This window comes from Tympanuchus pallidicinctus, unplaced genomic scaffold (genome assembly GCF_026119805.1).
Source record: "Tympanuchus pallidicinctus isolate F22 unplaced genomic scaffold, pur_lepc_1.0 scaffold14, whole genome shotgun sequence".
NCBI classification, from domain to species: Eukaryota; Metazoa; Chordata; class Aves; order Galliformes; family Phasianidae; genus Tympanuchus; species Tympanuchus pallidicinctus.
The window spans coordinates 16,333,818-16,355,168 of NW_026294659.1; the positions used below are offsets into that span (position 1 = coordinate 16,333,818).

Sequence of the window (21,351 nt, forward strand, 5' to 3'; positions counted from 1 at the left end):
TGTTAGCTTAAAGGCAGCATCAGTTTCCACAAGTAGAAGTTACATGCTAGCCTAGCTAAAACTTGCAGCTGCATTGTGTTTTGGCCATTCTGCTGGTCAGGCATTGTGGATGTTTGTTTCTGCACCTTGCATCGCACCAGCAGAGCTGCCTGCACAATTGGTACAGTGACTTCACTCAGGAAACTGATCCCTGTTAGAAACATCCTCGCCCAAGTCTCATTCCCTGATGTGACTGTTCCTGGGACTATAAGCAACTGGGGGAGAAGGTGAAACAGGCAGATAGGTGAGAAAGTACACCATGAAGTGGTATGTGCTACCAGGGGTGTTGTGGCTCCTTGAACAATCAAGTGATCTGAGGGTGCTGTTAATTTCCTTTTTATAATTATGACTTTTCTGAGTTACTGTTTTGGTGTTATCTTTCCAGCATTATTGGCTTCCTGATCCTTGTGACACACAAGGCATACATTTGGCACTCAAGCAGGAGGCTGGAAGTGGAGGAGAGAATAAGACCCATAGCAAGACTGCAGTAGCAAGGACCAGCACAAGCCAACTGTGAAACACTGGTAGGTCAACCTAAACCCTGCGCGTTTCAGCTCTTTTTTTAATCCAATCTTGAACAGGGTCCAGAAGCTGACAAAGGTTCTCTGAAAAGGCTAGCTGAGAACTTTCCTTGTGTGTACTGAGATCTTTGTGCACTCATAGTCTTTACCTCACGCGTACGAAGATCTTTGTGTATTCATCATGATGTGCAGCGGAACTCTATTTTCAGCCTTCTGATTAGTGTTAATTCAGAGAGCAGAAGAGCTGAGGATTTGGCTCTGTGCTGGCAAGTGCAGGAGCCAAGTAAAAGATGGCAGATTCCAGGAGGACGCTACAGAGCAGCTCAGCTGCTGAAGTTGATAAGGGAAAGTCCTAGGTTTTGGCTTCTGTTCCAAGCCATTCTTTTAATATTTTATCCTGCTACTGATTATGGGGAAAAAAAAAAAAGAGGGGGGGAGGGGGCATGCAACAGTTTGTGGAGCGGCGCATGAATTGCAGAGCATTTTGATTTTGCGTTCTTTCTGTGTCCTGTGAGGCATAATTTCTTTTTATTCTTTTGCCTAACTTCAAGAGAAACAGTGAACTTTCTCCTTTAGTCCGAAGTTTGATGGGAGAAGCTTTTTTCCAGGCACTGAGAGGTATGGGCTTGGTGATGCTAGGCTTGGAGTCTCTATATTTGGACTAAGAGCTATCAATGCTAAGCTGCTTTATAGCTGTTTTATAACCTTTCTTCTGGGAAAAGTAGGAGTTAAGACATTGTGGGCTTGGACCATATATTTTGTATAAAGAAACCTGACTGTCTGCATCAGGTTACCACAATCCCAGTGTTGAAAAGTTAAAAGTATTGCAGCTTTTAATTAGGCAGTGGCTAAGATTAAATGTTAGGTGTGCAGTGATGCAGTAGATTGCTGCAGCTTAAAAGGCAGGTCTTGACATTTAGCTCTTTCTGCCCATCTCTGTTGTCTCATCTCTTTACTTTTAGTGCCAGTAGTTATTGGTTGATTGCACAGTTAGTCAATTCAGCTGGCAGAAATCTTTTTAGATGGGGATGAGTGGCGTTATGGTTTAGCTTAAAGAGTTTGAATTCATACACTTACACAGCTATCTTCGTAAGCTTAGCATTAGTACAGCTAAGGAGCTCAGTTTAACATCCCAGTCTGAGCGCAGAATCAGTTCCAGTAGGAGATGGTGGCTCATGTGCCTTCCCTGTTACTAGTTAAAGGGCAGCTACTGAATTAGTAGTCTTGTCTCACTTCTGTCTGTATTTGAAATCTCCCTGTGCCTTGTGGAGGAGCCAGTACGAGGAAAGCTGTTATATATTGTTGGTTTTGCACCGTTCTCATTATTTTTTTTCACTCTAAAGGCCCTGACTCCGTGGAGGAGTTGCCCAGCTTCTTAATGAGCCCCATCCTTGAGGACGATAAAGGTCTCTAGGCTGATGCTCATCCCTGCTGACTAGCAGCTGGCATCTTCAGGAATAGGCTCTGGAAATTGCCTTCACCGCATTCTCATGTCCTCTCCTCTTAGATACTCAGAGTAATTAGCTTGTTTTTGCTTTCCTGTTCTTATTTTGTCTAAGAACTTGGTAACTGATCCTTGCTTGAAATGCCGTCTTTCTTTAAGATATCTTTTAAACAAATATACCTTCCTTCTTTATGAAGGCAGATGATGTTTACTTATGGTAACAATGTACCATGCTTTAGATTCTTTTTGACTTCTGCCTGTTTATGAGAAGATTTAAGGATTTCACATATGTCCTCCAAAAAAACCACATGTGGTAATTCTCATAGAAGAGATGGTCTACTTTGCGAATGGCTTTTGGTTGTTTGAAAACAGATTGTTGACTTTTTGATTAACGATAAAAAGAATTTTTTTTTTTTTTTTTTTTGAATCTCCCTTTTTTTGGAACTTTTCATTTTTAAAGACAGTTATGTACAATTCCTCATTAGTATTGTGGTATCTCCGCCTGTCACATGGGAGGCTGGGGGTTTGATTCCCCAGTGAGGAGGTACATAATACTTCAGAGAACCAGCATGGCTTCACCAAGGGCAAATCCTGTCTGACCAACCTTGTAACCTTTTATGATGGTGTCAATGCATCGATGGATAAGAGAAGAGCCACTAATGTCGTCTGTCTGGACTTCAGTAAGGCCTTTGACAACATACCCCGGGGTGGACTTTCAGCGGATGAAGAACTGCCTGCAGCATAGCGTCAGAGAGTGGTGGTCAATGACTCAGTGGATGGAGATCAGTGACGAGCAGTGTCCCCAGGGGTACCAATACTCTTTAAGACCTTCATCAATGACATTGATAGTGGAGTGGAGTGTGCCCTCAGCAAGGTTGCCGATGACACCAACCTGTGAGGTGTGGTTGGTGCATCAGAGGGACAGGTGCCATCCAGAGAGACCTGGACAGAGACACCTTGAGCACTGGGCCAAGGTGAACCTCGTGAGGTTCAACAAATCCAAATGCAAGATCTTGCGCCTGGGTCAAGATAACCCTCATTATGAATACAAGCTAGGAGATGAAAGGATTGAGTGTTGCCCTGCTGAAAAATACCTGGGGTACCATTAAGTGAGAAGCTGGACATGAGTCAGCGATGTGCCCTCACAGCCCAAAAAGCCAACTGTATCCTGGACTGCATCCAAAGAAGTGTGGCCAGCAGGGCAAGGGAGGTGATCTTGCCTCTGAGGCTCTGCACTGGTGAGGCCTCACCCAGGGTACTGTGTCTGGATGTGGAGTCCTCAGCACAGGAGAAACATAAACCTATTGGAGGGTATCCAGAGGAGGGCCACAAAAACGATCCGTAGGGTGCAATACATCTTGTACAAGGACAGGCTATAAGAGCTGGGGCTGTTCAGCCTGGAGAAGAGAAGCTCTAAAGTGATCTGATAGCAGCCATTCAGTATTTAAAGAGGAGCTATATAAAAGAAGGGGACAGAGAGTTTAGCAGGGTCTGTGGTGATAGAACAAGGGGAAATGGCTTCAAGATTAAAAAGGAGAGATTTAGATTGGATGTAAGGAAAAAGTCTTTTACAGTTGAGAGTGGCGAGGCACTGAAACACTGATGTGGTTGATGCTTTGTCCCTGGAAACTTTCAAGGTGAGGCTCTACCAGGCCCTGGGCAACCTGATATAGCTGTGCATGTCCTTGTTCATTGCAGGGTAGTTGGACTAGATGAACCTTTAAAGGTCCCTTCCAACTCTAAGGATTCTATGATTCTGTGATATTACTGGGCAATGGAGGGCCTACACTGCATCTTTACAGTCAGTGTGAGAAAGAAAGGCTGCCAGTACTTTATTTGGGCTTCCTGAACTGAAACTGAAATTGCCACCAGAAGAAGTTCTTGTCAAGCTGCATCCCTCAACAAAAGTTGCTAGGATACCTTTTGGGGGATGCACAAAGAAGTTGAGTTCCTGAAAATAAAAAAAATGGACAAAACACTTCTTTTTTTCCTCATATTTTATTACAGAATGATGATTTTTCATTTGAACATATGGCACATGGTTTATTCCATTAACTGCTTCCATATAAAATTTTATGGTTTTTTATTGTTTGTTTGTTTGTTTGTTTGGCTGACTACTATTAGAATATGCTACTTTTAGGGAAGAAGAATGGCCGTTTGACTGATTTATAAGCAGGGTGATTTACTTCAGCTGACAGCAGTTTCATTGGATCTTGAAGCATTTCCTAATATTTTTGTGTAGGAGGCTTAATGGAGCATAAATATGCATCATGCATCGTATTCTTCCATGCTGTTGATATTCATGGGAGTATGCACAGCATCATTTTTAAATAGAGGATGTTTATGATCTGATTAGTGAATATTTTTCAACTGCAAAAAATAATTTGAGTGAGGCAGAATTTATTCTGAATGTGCAGGAACAACAAAGTGGGCTGCTTCTGCTCTGTGAAGTTTTTGCTGCTTGTTTCTCAACCATACGTGTGCTGGTTTCTGTTCTGTTCTGTTTTCCCACCTGAAATGACCTGTCCAATGGCTAGGCATGCATGTTATCAATGGGTGGTGATACTGGAGCAGGGCGCTACATTTTAACTAGAGGCTGGTCTTCTCCTTTCTCTTTTCACTCCTGAACTCCCCAGCATTACTTTGCTCAGGCCAGCAACACATAGGATAGCGTAAGTATATTCTCCAGTTTGGTTTATAACTCTGCTCTCAGTTCTGATGCTGTCATGTATATTTCAACTTGTTATTTAATGATGGCTGTGAACTGCACTAGAAACATGCTTGCTGGGTTAAGCTTGCTGGGTTAAGGCAGCTGTCTGCTACATGACATTTATTCTTTTACACAGCATTCTTTTGCCCTAGGTTACTGTCTACATCTAGCTTATCCTTTCAATGTAGCCAACCTCTTAATCTTCTATATGTACATATATATTTATTTTATATATATATACGTAATATACATATATGTAGTTGGTGGGGTTTTTTTTTGCTTAAGTTGCAATATCAAAGAGCTTTGCCATAACTTTGCATCCCAAATAGTTTGTCGTAACTGTTAATTTTTATTCCCAGGTATTTTTTTTCTTACTTTAAGGAATCTAAGAAGTTTATTGCAACTCTACAGTATGTATTTTGCCAAACATTTTAATAGAAACCTATTGGACTCTCCCAACCTGAAAGTACTCTTAAATTTTAACTCTGATGTGTTTAGTTTATTGTTAAAACACAGTGTTGATTGTCCATATTTTGTCCTTTTATTCACGTTTCTTTTGTCTTTATTTTGACTGCATGTTTTGCCTAAAATTATCATTCTCTGAACAAATCATTCCTTTGTTAATGGATTAAAGAAATGGCATGGGGGTGTATTCTAGAATGCGTGGGGGTTGCATTGTGTTACAGAGGACTTGGGTTTAATAATGGGGCTCAGCATGCACATCATGGGAGCCCTCAAAGCAGAAGCCATCTCCTTTGGAGTCCAGGTTTTCAAGACAGCTGGGTTTCTGTGGGGGAGGGAGGGGTCTACAGAGCTATCTGGGCAGTTCCTGGAGCTGGGGGTTCAGCTGTCCTACTAGCAGCTGGGATGGGGGAGAAGCACACGCCCTGCCCAACAATTGGCTGAACATCTGGTATGCCTCTGGTAAGATCACTTTTCCCTTAGAAGTCTGGTTTGGGTAGGTTTGTTTCTCCTCATGCTGAGGATATACACTGTGCTAGCTCTCTCGCCGTCCCACAGGAGTTCTGACCTCAAAGGGAGCTGCCGCCTCTGTGTGCTCCAGCAGTGGTGTGAGGCCTTCCCCACCTGCCTTGGAGGGTTCCACACACACTGGCAAGCGTGGGTCAAGGGCCATTGAGCAAGAGTTAGACACTACGTATGCTGGTATTGCAACAGGGAGGCTGTGTGTTACGTGGAGCTGAGGCTCTTACCAAGGCCGCGTCCCTCCCCTTGAACAGGGAAAGGTGATTTGTGCAGCAGGGAGGCATGTCGCACTACTTCGCTGTCGTCGCAAAGTCCTCAAAGTCGATCATGCCAGTTTCCACACAAAGCTGTATTTATTTTTGATACTTGCCATGCTTGAAATCATTTTATGTGTTTAGATGCTTACTTTGCCTGTGTTGTGACTTAGAGCTTTTAGATTACTTTTTGGAAGTAATGAACACTATTCCAGACACCTGTGTATAGCTGCTCACTCCATGCCTTGCTGAATGGCTTCTCCAGGCATCCCTTGCCTTCTGCTGATAAAACTCTGACCTTAACCAGTGCAGTTCCATCATCTGTGTATTTTGTACTTGGTTGAACTAACATGGCTATAGCAGCTTGTTCTTTGAGTACCACTGGGAGTTAGCCTTTGCTTTTTAAGAACCTCCACATAAAGAAATACGTACTTATTTACTACTTTCTGAATTCCAGTGTTCTTTCCCAATGTTAGTGACATCCTCTGTTCCCCTGCTAGTTGTGTGGTATCATTGCTGGGATGACAATTTTGAGGTGACTTATACAAATAAGCGTGTAGAGAATACGTGTAGAGGTAAACCTGTCTTTAAAAACGCAAAGGCTAACAAAACTTTGCCTTGTTGAACTCTGGACAGCCTATAAGAGTCGTTCAGTCCCAAGGGAAATTTGTGTTAGGTTTCTGCTTCCCCTTTTGGGTTGCCTAGTGTTGTGATTGATGCTCTGTCCCTGGAGACTTTTAAGGCTAGGCTGGATCAGGTCCTGGGCAACCTGTTCATCGCAGGGAAGTTGGAATAGATGGGCCTCAGACGTTCCTTCAACTCAAAGGATTCTATGATTCTGCAATTCCGTTAAGAGTGGAGCTCATCACCCTGTCTCATTGCTCTTAATCTTTCCCTTTCATGAAATATTCAGACATTTTTCCAATATTTCCACCAAAGTGTTTCAGGTTCCAATTAAATTCCTATGACTCTGTAAGAAAATACAATTAATACAATTAATTAATACCAAGGACTTTGTCTTTTGCAGGCTTGTATTCACCAGAAATGTCTATGAGTTACAAATCACAGCCTGGCCAATCAAAGTTTTTTTCTATATCCCAGACTCAGTACAACAGTTGCCAGTCTGATGAAAGAAAAACAAGATAGCCCCGTGGGTTATTTCAGTGTTTGACATTTATTTTCTGTCACACCTCATTAAGTCAGTTATGTCTTTCCATGTACTTTTTTTTTTTTTTTTTTAACCAACAAACCCCAATAGAAGGAGGGAAGATTTAGGTTGGATGTTAGGAGGAAGTTCTTTACAAGGAGAGTGGTTAGGCCCTGGAACGGGCTGCCCAGGGAGGTTGTGGATGCCCCGTCCTTGGTCGTGTTCAAGGCCAGGTTGGACGGGGTCCTGGGCAACCTGATCTGAATGTGGATGTTTGGTGGCCCTGCTAGGCAGGGGGGTTGGAACTACGTGATCCTTGAGGTCCCTTCCAACCCGGGTGATTCTGTGATTCTGTGATTCTGTAATAGAAACATCATTGCCTGAAAAAAAGTGACACTCAGCACTGCTCAGAGTTCCTTACACCCAACATTACATTCCGTGATGCTCTTGCTTTCCTAACCTCACACTTCTAACTCTGGCGATGTTGCTTGTGTTTGGTTTTGCGCAGGCTAATGGCTGATCGAGTGCTTGTGATCGGCAGTGGAGGCAGAGAGCATGCATTGGCCTGGAAGCTGGCCCAGTCCCCACATGTAAAACAAGTGTTTGTTGCTCCTGGAAACGCAGGGACAGCCAACAGTGGAAAGATTTCAAATTCAGGTAAAAAGTTTCAAAATCTGATAACCGAACAAGTAAATTATTCCGTTAATTGAACCTAATCCATTAATTGATCTTATTGTTAATGTGAACAGTTTGTTATAATTTGAAGGTTTTGGGAATGTAACATCATAGAGATGCAGCTAAGAGCAAGTATCTGAGCAAAGCCTTATACTTATGTACACTCAATTAATTTTATCTCAATTTTTAGCTAATTCATTGGATTTTGGAGTAGGGCATGCAGCCAAAACTCCATCTGCCTGCTGTAAATTCCTACAGGAGTGTATCTTGGGATAGCAGTAGTGGTTCCCTCACAGGAAAGGGCTGATGGCTCGTCTTGGTATTCAATGCAGTTCAGCAGCTGTTTGGTGAACAGCTGAAAAGTGTTTGCAGCAAACACCAGCACTTCTGGGATAGTGGCAGAGCACATTGCTTTGGGTCTGAAGCACCACTTAGTTCTCAGAGGCACAGTGAGAGCTTGTGATCCTTACAACCTTTCTTGAGAATACTTTCATACCTGAAAATATCCATCTTAGAAATGTTTGTCTTTGTTTTAGTGATCCTGGGAAGTTAGCGTTATTCTTAAATGCTTTTACTCCTCTCTGCTTGTTTTGAGCTTCCGGCCTAACTGAGGTAAACTCTGACTGGCTGCAACTGGACAGCTGTAACTGAAGCTGTTCATATCAGTTTTGAAAATCAAGCCTAAGGTTTTTCAAATGCAAAATTACATCCAAAATTACCTGCTGTGTTTAAAAAGTACTTGTCTAAGGTGCTCGCCTAGAGGTGCATCAGTATGAAACCAGGGATAATTACTCAGAAATTCCTGTTCTTTGTATACCAGATCCTGAATAAGTGCCTTAAGGAACCAACTTAACTTTTACTTGAAAACACATGAGAACATACAGGATTAAAATTAACATAGAGTACATGTGAACACAAATTACATGCCTCCAGTTTTTACATCTATGTGAGTAAAATACTTCATTTTTACCATCTCATGTCAAATTCTTACACAACAGATAATTATCAAATTTAATTCCACTGGAATGTTTAATTACAGAAATCTTAAATAATCCTGTCCATAATTTCTTTGAACATGCACAGCATCATAGTTTTTTGTGCTGTTTGATCTCACAGGAGAAAGATCAAGAGCAGGACAGGAAAGTCATGTTCATGTTTCCTTCTTGTTCCAGAAGATCTTTACATATGTGTACATATAAATCTTTATACTCATGCCAACTGGAGTAAGTGCCAGCCTGCATGGCCCGTGAATGTTAATTTCAGTTTGCTTAGTTTTTAAAAACTGCTGCACTTTTCTCTCACTTTGTTATTGCATAAAATACACTGCACTTTCAACAATGCAAAATATTTGAACTTGTGCATAATAATGCTTGAGCCAGGTCCATGAAATCTACCACATGTACTAAAATCTTTTTTTCCAAGCAATGTCCTTTTATGTGCTTTAGGGAAGACATCCTCAGCCAGCTGGGAGGCAGGAAGAATCTAAAATTTGTGAAGAGGTTGACTGTTTTTTTTAACTGAAAGGGAATTTTTTGTCTCATCTACTCAGGCATTTTAATGGTAGCACTGGAGCCTAGATTTTTAGTGAGAGGAGAAAATAGAAAACAGATTTCCAGAAGTGTGTGAGCCCTATCATATTGTATAAGCCTCAGCAGCAATGTCTGTGAAACTGTTACCATTGTTTTGGTATAATCAAGATTTGGCTCTGGAAATTCATCCTGCCCTGTGGTTCATGAGATTTCCTTTAATCACTATTGCAGCTGTAGTTCTCAGATGATTTCTGAAACACATAAAGGTGAACTTAAAACTATAAATAAATTTTAATTATTCAGATGTTGCCTTTATCGAAGTCACAAAAAAGTTTTCATGGTTAATTTGAGTCAGTAATCTTTCCTGACAGTACAGACAGATTTGGGTTGAATAGCTAAATATAGGTTTATATTCTCTTTATATTTAACTAGCAGGGCAAATTCGATGCTAAAATTGTACAGAATGGCATGCTGACTTTTTAGGTATACATATGTGTTTCTGTGAATGTCTTTTAGCATCCTGACAACGCTGCATTTTAGCTCTCATGCTAGCTAATACTTTTAACTAAAATGTTCTGGCTTTAAAATCTTGGTTAAGTTCCTTCTGTTTGGTTTGAGATGTATGTCTGGCTGTCATTTTGAGGAAAAAAAAAAACACTGCTACAGAGATGTCTCCCTTCAGTTTACATCATGTGGAAATTTGTGTTTAGAGTAGAAGTTAAAATTATATCTTAATAGTGTGACTTATTCCTTTCTGTTTATTTCCACATAATGTAAATGTTTTACCATGTTCACCCTCACATTGCTGGTAGATGAGACCTGAGGCTAAGGCAATTTGGGATGACAGGTACAGTCATCTTGCAGGCTCTTTCCCTGTTCCCTTTCATGTAGCTTGGTCTCAAGGGAACAGAGATTGATCCTCTTCAGTTGCTCACCAGAGCTCCCATTTTCTTTGGCTGGGATTGTTCTTGAACTGCTTTCACAACTGCCATGTGGGACTGAAAGACAGTATTGACCTTTATGTTTACCAGTACTATAAAGCCAAGTGTGTTATGCTTTTGGTTTTACACTCTTGTGAGCCAGAAGTCGATTGGGATAAATTGCACAGAGGTCTCAGAGGCCTTTCATTCCTTACTTACACATCTTCATGGAACAAAGTAATTGAACTGTTGAATGGTTATCAAGGAGGTAGTTTTTCTTAGCATTTTACTCCCCACCATTCCACCTAAATGGGGCAAATCTGCAATCAGAAGAGAAGTTTCAGATAGTTGCTTTTATGTCTTAGAATAATAGCTTCTCTTGTGAAAGGGGAGAATTTATTCACGTGGGATGGCAGAAGCAAAGTGTACACCAACATAATAGTGTAGATGTGTTTAACAGAAGATGCTTTATCACTGCTTCTCATTTCTCTCCCTCCCCTTCTCTGGAAACTTGACTGGAAGAGGACATCAGTTCTTCACATACTTGCCAATGTGGTCTCTAGAATGACTTCACAGACAAAACTGCAAGTATTCCATCACCAGGGAGGATCTGCACTTGATTCTGTTTGCAGATCTGTACTCTCATGTGCCAGTTTCCTCCCAGTGCAGGCAGCCAATCCATGCTGGGCCACGCTTGCAGCATTTGACTCTGTGAGTTCACGTACCAGTCCTCTGCAGACCTTGGCTTTATTTGTTTTTTGATAAAGTAGTGGAACTTGCATTTCGTGTTGCCTTTGCGCAAATCTTTTATCAAGAGACTTGACATTATGGTCTTTCTAGCAAACTTTTTATTTTGCTTACATGGTTTTTGGAATTGCAACAATTGTCATGTTAAGTGCTTGTTTACAGAAATGTAACTGTGCTATAGGTCTTTGTAACTTGCCAATAGATCTTTGCCCATAATTAAAGTACCTTTCCTTACTAATGTAAGAACAAGTGTTCAGATTTTGCTTTATTTCAGCAAAATCACCATTCATTGTAGCATTTTTTTAACTGTCACTACGTGAAGAAAAAAAGCAATTGCAATTCCACCAGCAGCCACTTGTTCCTGTCCCTTCACTGTTCTGGCATGAACATATGTAAAGCTTTGTGATGAACCTAAACAAGGAAGAGACTGGCTGAATAATTTTTATTATTATTATTATTATTATATTGGTTTTGCCTGTGAGTTATTTTTCATTTGGCTCTTTTGTGATGCTTCTTGTGCTGGCAAACAGGATGTCTGTAGAGATGAGAACATGTTGGCAGTATAAGGAAACCTGAAACTTTTTTTTCCGCCTTCAAGAGCAAGATGGGTTTACGGTGCATGTCAAATTACAACCTTTGCTTAGGGTTTCAGTGGTTTGTTTTGTTTGGATTTTCTTCCATATGTGTACATGTGTTGTTCTGAGTATTTATATATTAGTGCATGCCTCTATTCCAGATTCACCGTGTCTTGCCATTCAAGAATGTGAGACTTGTGAAAACACTACTTCATGTTTATATGATAAATAACTACCAAGTAACAGTAGTGAATACAGTCTTACCACACTTTTCTGTCATTGACAGCTGTCTCAGTCAGCAATCATGCTGCACTTGCTCAGTTCTGCAGAGATCAGGAGATCAGGCTGGTTGTGGTTGGTCCAGAGGTTCCTCTTGCTGCTGGTAAGAGAAAGAAAATTAAAAGTGAAAGCTTTCTTGCTTTAGGAAGAAAAAGAAATTCTAGTCCCCATCTTTTTTCCACAACTCAACAGTATCTGAGTATCTTCATCAGGAAAAGAAACAAATCCTCTGTGGCAGTTTCCCTGAAATTCAGGATTCTGCTGTGATGAAAACAAAGTTCAAAGCGCATGAGAAATATAGCAGTTAAAATATCCTTAACTGTTCAATTTCATTCAAAGTGTTTGAGTTTAGTAAAACAGGTATCGAAGTGTTTCCATATAAGAAACTCAAAAAGGGTATTGGTTTTCCAGTGGAATTTTCATTCTTTCAAATATAAGAATTATTCAAGGGTAAAAAAAAAAAAAAAAAAAAAAAAAACCACCTTAACAGTGATAATTTCAGTTTTATCCTTTTGCATGATCAAGAGTTGTTATCTTCATGAAATGTTAGTGTCAACTAGTTGGTTAAAAGCTGTAGTAAACTGAGGAAAGATTGTAATATCTTACAAAATGCAACAGGTCTTCTTAACTCCAAACACTGTAGAGTTACTTGATCTTGGTTAGAGTGAAAAGTACATGTAAGGCCCATTGTGTAAAACAGATATAGGGTAAATATAAATGTGGCTTATAACTCCTGAATGCTTGCTCTAACAAATTAATGTGTCTGTAGATTTGAACTACATGACTTACAAATCATCTGGTGATTTGAAAAAAATTCTGTGTTGGTGTTTTTAGGAATTGTTGATGACTTGACAGCAGCTGGAGTAAGATGCTTTGGTCCCACGGCAAAGGCAGCTCAGCTGGAGTCCAGTAAGAGCTTTACCAAATCCTTCTTGGATCGTCATGGGATCCCAACTGCAAGGTGGAAATCTTTTACTGATCCGAAGGCTGCATGTGGCTTCATTAACAGGTAAAATTCTTTGTAGTGGATTTTTTTTTTCAATGTGCCAGCTATCCAAAACAAACAAATTCTTACCAGTGTATTAATACTTTTAGCTGTGATAGAACACCTGCAGAGGTTTTAAAGGATAATCTGTCTGTCACATTTCAGTAATTAATGGTTCCTTATTTATTGCTCTTTTAATGAAAATTAAAAGTTCAGCTTTCTACATGCGAATATGGGAGAAGTTTTTATTTTTTTTCAGATTGCCAACTATGGAAATTGATCTGAAAGTCTGAAATCCAGTCTGAAAGATGTAGTATGTTCTGTATTTTCTGTACTTGCCTCCATGAGCATAAATTCTGCTTGTGGGCTTACTCAGCTAATAGTGATCTACTTAGCAGAGAAGGATCCAGCTGACCCAACATTGCTACAATGTTAAATTGTTCAAAGAACAGCAACCTTTCAGAACCATAGTGAAATTCAGTGGTAAACAAACCGGGAAGCAGAAATCCTCAGGACAGTGTAAGAAGAGAATCCTGGATCTTATTTGTCTGTTGCTTGGTAGCACAAAGTTATTACTATAATACTGATGAGTATTTTGCTTTTGCAACCGTCAGCATTTTTCAGAATGCTTAAAATATATAATTGGAATATAGAGTGTTTACTGTTGAATCTCTCTTCTCTATCTTTAAAGTGCAAACTTCCCTGCTTTAGTTGTAAAAGCTAGTGGCCTGGCAGCTGGCAAAGGAGTAATTGTGGCATCAAACAAAGAAGAAGCCTGTAAAGCTGTTAATGAAATCATGCAGGTGAGTAGAAACATACAAGCACCAATTGGAAGAGTTCTCACAAAACAAAAAAAAAAGTTGTTAACCCTGTCAAAATCCGAGATGCTTTTTTTTTTCCTTTTATTTCTATATAGTAGGCATTTAGCTTGCAGAAGTCAAATATTTTACCCATTGTTTGGACAGTGACATTATTTGGAAAGCTGTCATATGTATTGCTTGAGGCAAAGTACTCTTTCTAGGTATAGTACGAGTAGGCTAAAATAAAATGGCTCTTACTGAAGGTCTGCACTTAATTCAGTATGAATTGCTTTTAATCTCTGCGTCCTTGGGGACTCTGCTACAATGAATCAGGTGCTATAGTGCTCTAACATTAACACTGCAATTAAGCTGTATCTTGACGTGCAACATCAGCTTTAAAACTCCTGATACACAGTACTTACACGTGTAGTAAAATTCCTGTAGAGTTACATATTTAAGCATATGTTTGGTTAGGATGTTTACGAAATAAATTAGCATCAAAATCTGAAGGGAACCAAGACAAAGCAGTTCCATCTGAACAGTCAGGAACATAGAACTGAAAAAGAAGATGTACACAGGGTAGGTCCTCAGCTGGTTTCTGCAGCATAGTATCTTATAGTTCAGTGGTGCAATGCTGATTTGTATGAGACGTTATCTGAAACACTTGTATTTTGATTGTTATAAAATGACTGAAATACAGGTCTGAAGAGATTGACTTTTTAATGCAGGATAAAACTTTTGGCACAGCTGGGGAAACTGTTGTTGTTGAAGAACTTCTTGAGGGGGAAGAAGTTTCTGTAAGTATGCATCTCACTGTTGCACTTAGATTGTACATGTTTTGAGATATTTAGAAACACCAGACAGGTAAGTAAACAGCAGGGATTAAAAGGATTTTATTACATTAAAAACAGTGACCTGCTTATAAATACCATTTTATTAAATAAAGGCAGATGTGTTAAGAACCAAACTTCCTGCTGTCTGCTAAAATAATTCAAATTATGAGTAGTTAATAGCTCAAGCAGTAATCCGCTGCTACCACAAGGGGAAAAAAAATCAGAACATAAAAATGTTGAGTATAATGCAGTGTGCACTTCCGTGTTATGATTTCTCTGGCAATAAAGACAGTGTAGGACGTTTCTTCCCTTCCTTCTTCCTCCACCTTCACTGCTGTTTGCCTTTGATTCAGTTGTAGTACTTACTTGTTCATAGGGCTATAGCCTGAAGACGTTTTTTCAAGGAAAGCAGCAGCAACTTGCATATTTTCTGTGGACTGGTTTTAACCCAGTCCCATATGAAATTGATATAAGTAACTGTGGTGAAGTGAGAGTAACAGAAGAATGAGTGGTTGGGAAAATGAAAATCTTTTTAATCATCTTTGCTAATTAAAGGAACATAGTGAACTGTATCTTGAGGGGTCAGTAAACTTCTTTGGTGCACAGGAACAAGCAACACGAGACAGGTGCAGGCAGGACACTTTAATCAGTTTCATTGCCAGAAATACTGCAGTGTGGGAATGCACTCAGGGTTGAAGGGCATGTAACCAAAGGCTGCTAAAAGTTTTGACATCACTGATTTACTTTGCAGGTGGAGAGAGAAAATTTCATTTAAACATGATTCTGTTCCTTGATTTAGAAAATAAATTTTATTAGCAGAGTGTAAAAGAGAAAAGGAGAATTAGAGCTCAGTTTTGGGGAGAATTAGAGCTTGGTTTTGAGGTTGCTTGGGAACTTGACACTGGCATCACACAAAGTAGAACAGCCAAATACCATCTCAGGTTCCCGAGTCCTGAAGCTGCAATTGAGTTATACTAGATGTTGTGAACTTTGATCTTGGAGGTGGTGGCATTTGTAAAGTAAGTGATCATCTCTAACTGTTGCCAGTCACTGCATAATCTGGTTTCCTGCTGGATATGAAAAATTATATTTGCAGACGTTTGTCATCCATATTCTTTCTTGGCTGGTTTGACCTTGTGAGGGACCAACAGGTTATCCAAATCTCCATGCTCTGTTGAAAAATGTGTTGTCGTTAGGATGCATGCAGATTTACTGTAACGGAACACATCAATGTAAGCGTGCAAATTAAATTCTTTTTCCTAAGATGACTGATCACAGTAAAGAAGAAAATACTGCTCACTTTGCCTGTCAAAATAATTAACCTTCCACAAATTGCTAGTTCATCATATTTTCACACTTAGGATTTTCTAGGGGATTCCTGAGTTGGCTTTTAATTAGCATTATACAGTATTTTTGTGAGTAGTAGTGCTATCAGAAGCCCAAACAGTGAGCATCATTATCTAGTTATGTAAGATGCTAGCAGATGTGTTATTATGAAGATATTGAGCTTCAAATCATGTAAGTATATAAGTAATTTATAAGTAAGGTATATAAGTAATTTATAAGTAAGGTAAAAGCAAACAGAGTTTTGTCAACAAGGAAAAGGAAATTATCAAAGGAATGTAATGCCTTCTTCCCAGGGCAGAGGGGAAGAGGAATGAGGAAATAACTTCCACTGTGGGGCATTTTAGAGACTTTTTTTAAACTTTCTGAGTATTTCTTTTCAGTACAGCTATGGGTGTTATCTTTAATTATTATATATATTAATTATATATATATATATATTAATTTTAAAAATGTAGAAAAGACTTAATTTTCTACATGCTGTATTAGAAGTGGTTGTTGCAGGAAGGTCTTATAAAGCGAGGCAATGATTTCTGAGCAAAAGAAGAAAGTGTTCAGATTGCTGTAGTTTGTTTTATTAGGGAGACAGAATTTGTACTCTTAATTATGCATTTTTGCAACATCAAAAAGAAAAGATTTTCTCTTTTTTGCACTTCATGAAATATTAGTCATATGCTTGGAATTCCATTATTCTTCCTGTTTTCCAGTGCTTATGTTTCACTGATGGCACAACAATTGCTCCCATGCCCCCAGCGCAAGACCACAAGAGGTTGAAGGATGGAGATGAAGGCCCTAACACTGGAGGGATGGGAGCTTATTCTCCAGCACCTCAGGTAAAGATGCAATAAGATGATGTATTGCTGCAACCATACTGCAGCTCTAGTACTCAAAGCAATCTGGATTTTCAGTTTCACTATGGCAAACAGAGCAATGGGGGCATTGGCATCTTGTGGATTGAATTTGTTGTCTAAAGCAAACTAAGTCAAAGCCTGTAACTTGATAATTCATTTTTCTATGGAGGATGTTATTTCTACCAAATCATTTTAAATTATCTTTATTAAATTATTATTAAGATGGAAGTTTTATTTCTGAAACCTCATATTTTGATTTGTTTTCTTTTTCAGTTGGATTTGATAATCTTGAAGGTCCTTTCCAACCTAAATGATTCTATGATGCTAAGTGTTATGAAATACTCATCATTAGAAATAAATGCTTAAACCACATTTTTTGTTTTTGTCAAGATAAGCTAATGATGAATTCTTGCTGTAGCTCATAGTAGTTTGTTTTTTTTTGTTTTCTATTCTGAAAATAGTCTGTTTGCAAAAGGATTTACTTTGCTTCCTGTTGACCTATGTTATGGCCATTTAACTTTCTCTTTGGATTTCAAAAATTGACAGTTTTGTTCCTTCAAAAAGCTCTTAATTTTGTTCAACAAAATATGATAAATCACCACTGTGCTTTCCGTAGATCATTTGTCCTTGGAGAGGCCTTATCTGAATGCTGCTATGACTCTGTAGATGTTTTGTTCCCGTGAAGCCAGTGGGACTACTTGCACGTTTAGATCTAAGCTTGGAAATATGACTGAAAAAGATCCAACCTGTTGTATTAATGCTGTAGTATGTAGCCTGCCGAGAAAGGAAAAAATACTAGCTTTCTCTTTTTGTGATGTGTTGGAGTGAGCAACAGACCATCCAGGTGTTCTCCTTGGCTCTTCAAAATGCCGTAACAGCGGGGAAAAAAATCACATGCTCTGTTTTTACAGTTATCTAATCCTGTTTTATTAGATTTCTAAAGATTTACTGCTGAAAATAAGAGAAACTGTTCTTCAGAAGACTGTTGATGGCATGAGGAAAGAAGGTGTCCCCTATCTTGGTATGTATAAAAGTTTTGGGTTTTTAATTATAAATGGGAAGAAAGCTTCTTTACTTCGTCGTCTTTGTAGGCCTAACTCACACTGCAAGTTAGAGAGATGACTTTGATTTATTTGGAAATGGGGTTTAGCATCAATGACTCTATTTGAAGTTCATTGAAATCAATCAGTAATCAATGCCTGTTCCTTAGCAGGGGATAGCTGTTAAATGAAGTAGAGCAGAAGAAACAGCAGTTAAAGTGTTAATGACCTATACAATTATTCATATCATTTTTCTGCTTTTTTTTAAATGCTTTTTTTTTTTTTTTTTTTTTAATTTTAGGTGTGCTTTATGCTGGGTTAATGCTTACTAAAGATGGGCCTAAAGTTCTAGAGTTTAACTGCAGATTTGGTGACCCAGAATGTCAGGTGAGTGATTTTGTAGATACAGTTTATTATCATGGGAGGAGAAATGTCTGATATACTGTCTGCCATTACTCTTTACTAACTTTCAGGTTAATAATTAGCTAATTGCTCTGAGATTTAAAATATTTGATAGTTGATTCAAGATAGAAAGTCTGTTATTATTTTGTTCCATTCCAAATTTTAGCAGGTTATACTCAACTATGGATATTACAAGACTGAGCTGAGTTACAAGAGTGAACTCAGTATTTCCATATCTCTTCCTGAATTTAATGGTCTTTTTTTTTTCCCCCCTATATTTTCTTAAAAAATGAGCACGTCCTTTTCCACTCCCTTTTTGAACAAATCTCTTTTTTTCCATTCTTCAGAGCACAGTAGGCTTCTTTGGCCTCTACCTTTCCCTTTCCATACACAGCAGTTATTTTATCCAGAGAAATAATCTCTAAGGAGAAGTCTTTTTAGAGGTACATAGATTATGCATAAGATGTATATATGTGTGAAAATACAGTATGTGAAAGCTCATTTTTACAGTTGATGTAATATTTTTAAAGCTCCATGAAGAAAATGGGAAGAAAAAAAAAAAAAAAAGCTAATCTATATTTTTGTAGGTGATTCTTCCATTGTTGAAAAGTGATTTATACGAAGTTATGCAAGCAGTTATCAATAAAAAGCTGTCTAGTTCCATGCCAGTCTGGTTTGAAGACAGTGCAGCTGTGACTGTGGTCATGGCTAGTGAAGGGTATCCAGGAACGTATCCGAAGGGTTTGGAAATAACAGGTAAATACAGCAAGAGAAACTGCAGAAGTTTGGTTACTCTCCCACCTCTCTCCAGTCTCTCTTTTACCCAGGTTCATAGAAATTTAAGATCTTGTGGTTATGGGTCAACTGAATATTCATGCATTAAAGACTACTAGTGCACCCATAGTGTTTTAAAATCTCTGTACCGTATTGTTAAGTTTTGTAGCATTTCTTTAACATGTTACAGTGAAATGCTTCTGGGCCTATCTTATATAATATTGATGCTGATATGTTTTGTGGTCTCTGTGTCACTGAAGTATAAAATCCATCATAGCTAAATACCTTTCTGTGTCTCTGAGCATGCAAGCAGTAGACTCATCTCTCCACAAAATGTAGTTTATTTAAAAGATTTATTTGTACTCCCTAGAATGATTACACTGAATTGGATTGTTTCTAGAAAGAGTAATTGTTGAGTATTTAATTGAAAAATGTCCTAATGATCTTTATTTATTTATTTCCCTCCTGGATTTATTTGATTAAACAACAATCACAGGACTTTCTGAGGCTAAAGAACTAGGACTGGAGGTGTTCCATGCAGGCACAGCCCTGAAGGATGGCAAAGTGGTGACTAATGGAGGAAGAGTCCTTACAGTGACCGCTATTGAAGAAGATCTAATGACAGCACTGCAAGAAGCCAACAAGGGAGTAGCAGCCATAAACTTCAAGGGTGCCATTTATAGGAAGGACATTGGTTATCGGGCTATAGCTTTCCTGAGTCAATCCAGGTAGATATCTGAAATTCTTGAAGTGGAAACAACTGGTGTAAAAGGGACTTAAAGACATCACTATTTTACATTTATAAATAGATGTTGATTATACATAACTCTACAAGTGTTAACTGGTATCCTAGTGGGCAGTCTTAGCAAGACCAGCCCAGTGAAGGAACAGGCTTTTTGATAGCTCTTTGATTCATGTTCTTATTTTCCCAAGTCTGAGTTAAGCTACAGTGACAAGCAAAAGTAACTTTAATTTGTGTTCTGTCTGCTTCTGGAAAACAAATCTTTTGTTCCTTACACTTTCAACCATCACTTTTGCTCTAGAACAGTTGTCCAAACATATGTTACTATCGTGAAAAATACACATGAACAAATTTAGAGCTATTTTATCAAGTCATTTTAGAGTCTTTAGAAGCAGTTAGTTGTGATATATACATTATAACAGTTGACTAAAAACCTGGGTAAAATTTATCACTCTTATTACTATTACTATACTATACTATTATTATTACTATACTATATACAGTCTTAAAAGAGTATTTTTTTTAAAGCAGTGTGTCTTGCTGTGTCTCTGATGCTATTGAGATTTTTTTTTTGCAAGATTTTATACTCATTTTCAGCTAATATAAGGCATATCTGCCTGCTCGTTCTCTAAATAGCTTAAAACATAACTTTTGATAATTGACTATTTTGTAGCCTATGAAGCATGCTAGTAGTAAGGGTTTTTTTGCTAACACTGTATACTGATTAGTTTATTGTAAAAATTATAATCAATATAATTATAATTGTAAAATTATAATCAATAATCAATAAACACACTACATGAACAAGGATGTTCCTACCTGGTCTTCCTTTTCAAGCACTGTGTATCTCTTGACAAATTTGTGTGAAAATATGTAATTTGTGTTTGTGTTGTCCTTGTGTGAGAGGAGAATAACAAAGAGTTCTCTAAAGCACTGAGCTCATGAGCCAGAGCCACGAAGTTTCTTGGCTGGAGTGCATCTATGCCAATGATCTCTACCTTATGCAAGAGTTTCCTTGAGGCTGCCTACAGTCAGTGCTTGTTTCACTGTCCTTGAGTCTGCAACATCATTTCCTCTCCTAAAATTGGAAGAACAGGCCATGATGGTTGGCTTTGTGAGGTTGTGATGCACCTTCCCCCTCCCTCCTCCCCCCCAGTAGCTTGGCAGGGTTAAGTCCTATGCATTTCCCTCTGCGAAAATATACAGAAGATTTATTTAATAAGTATTTCAAAAAAAACTGCTCTCCTTTTAAAGAATCGTGCTTTTTCAAAATGAAGTGAAAATATGTCGAGTATTGATTATGTTCAGGCTGAAAGGGGCTGACTTTTGTCTCTTGTTATTGAAAGCTGATATTTCATTGAGCCTTATTCACAGACTGAACAGCTGCTGCTTATGATAATTTTCTTCTTGCAAATTTTTAGCAGTGATACAATGTGTGTGCGGGTACTTTTGTATTTGCTTGGTAGCACAGGTCTTTGTTTTTTACAGTAGTTGCTTTGCTGTACCTGTATTAGTCATTAATTGCATCATCTCCAAAATGAAAAGGTCCCACTGAACACGGGAACAGACAAGTTACATACAGCCATTTGTACCATGCATGTAAAAAGAAAAGAGGTGCTGATGTTTTTGTGATGGTATCACTCAAGGTGATGAGGAGAGGCAGCTTTAAGCCACAGTTGTAAAACTCCAGAAGGCACAAAGAAATAACTTGATACTTTGATTTAGAGAAGCTAACTTGACATTGATCTTATATGGC

At 38.6% G+C, this 21,351-nt stretch overlaps 1 protein-coding gene across 2 annotated transcripts in view; it reads left to right on the top strand.

Moving 5' to 3' along the window:
- The first annotated feature begins 417 nt into the window (after window positions 1-417).
- GART (phosphoribosylglycinamide formyltransferase, phosphoribosylglycinamide synthetase, phosphoribosylaminoimidazole synthetase) overlaps window positions 418-21,351 on the top strand; it is a 36,660-nt gene continuing 15,726 nt past the window's right edge. Inside the window, exons 1-11 of one of the 2 annotated variants that reach the window (XM_052673860.1) lie at window positions 418-563; window positions 7,608-7,756; window positions 11,832-11,927; window positions 12,659-12,833; window positions 13,501-13,612; window positions 14,338-14,406; window positions 16,494-16,619; window positions 17,571-17,658; window positions 17,979-18,064; window positions 18,667-18,835; window positions 19,350-19,581. In XM_052673860.1, the coding sequence (XP_052529820.1) occupies window positions 7,612-7,756; window positions 11,832-11,927; window positions 12,659-12,833; window positions 13,501-13,612; window positions 14,338-14,406; window positions 16,494-16,619; window positions 17,571-17,658; window positions 17,979-18,064; window positions 18,667-18,835; window positions 19,350-19,581 (1,298 nt within the window). In that variant the 5' untranslated portion in view covers window positions 418-563; window positions 7,608-7,611. Of the gene's footprint in view, window positions 564-4,550; window positions 4,677-7,607; window positions 7,757-11,831; window positions 11,928-12,658; window positions 12,834-13,500; window positions 13,613-14,337; window positions 14,407-16,493; window positions 16,620-17,570; window positions 17,659-17,978; window positions 18,065-18,666; window positions 18,836-19,349; window positions 19,582-21,351 lie in introns of those variants that run through there. The other variant, XM_052673859.1, reaches the window with a different exon arrangement.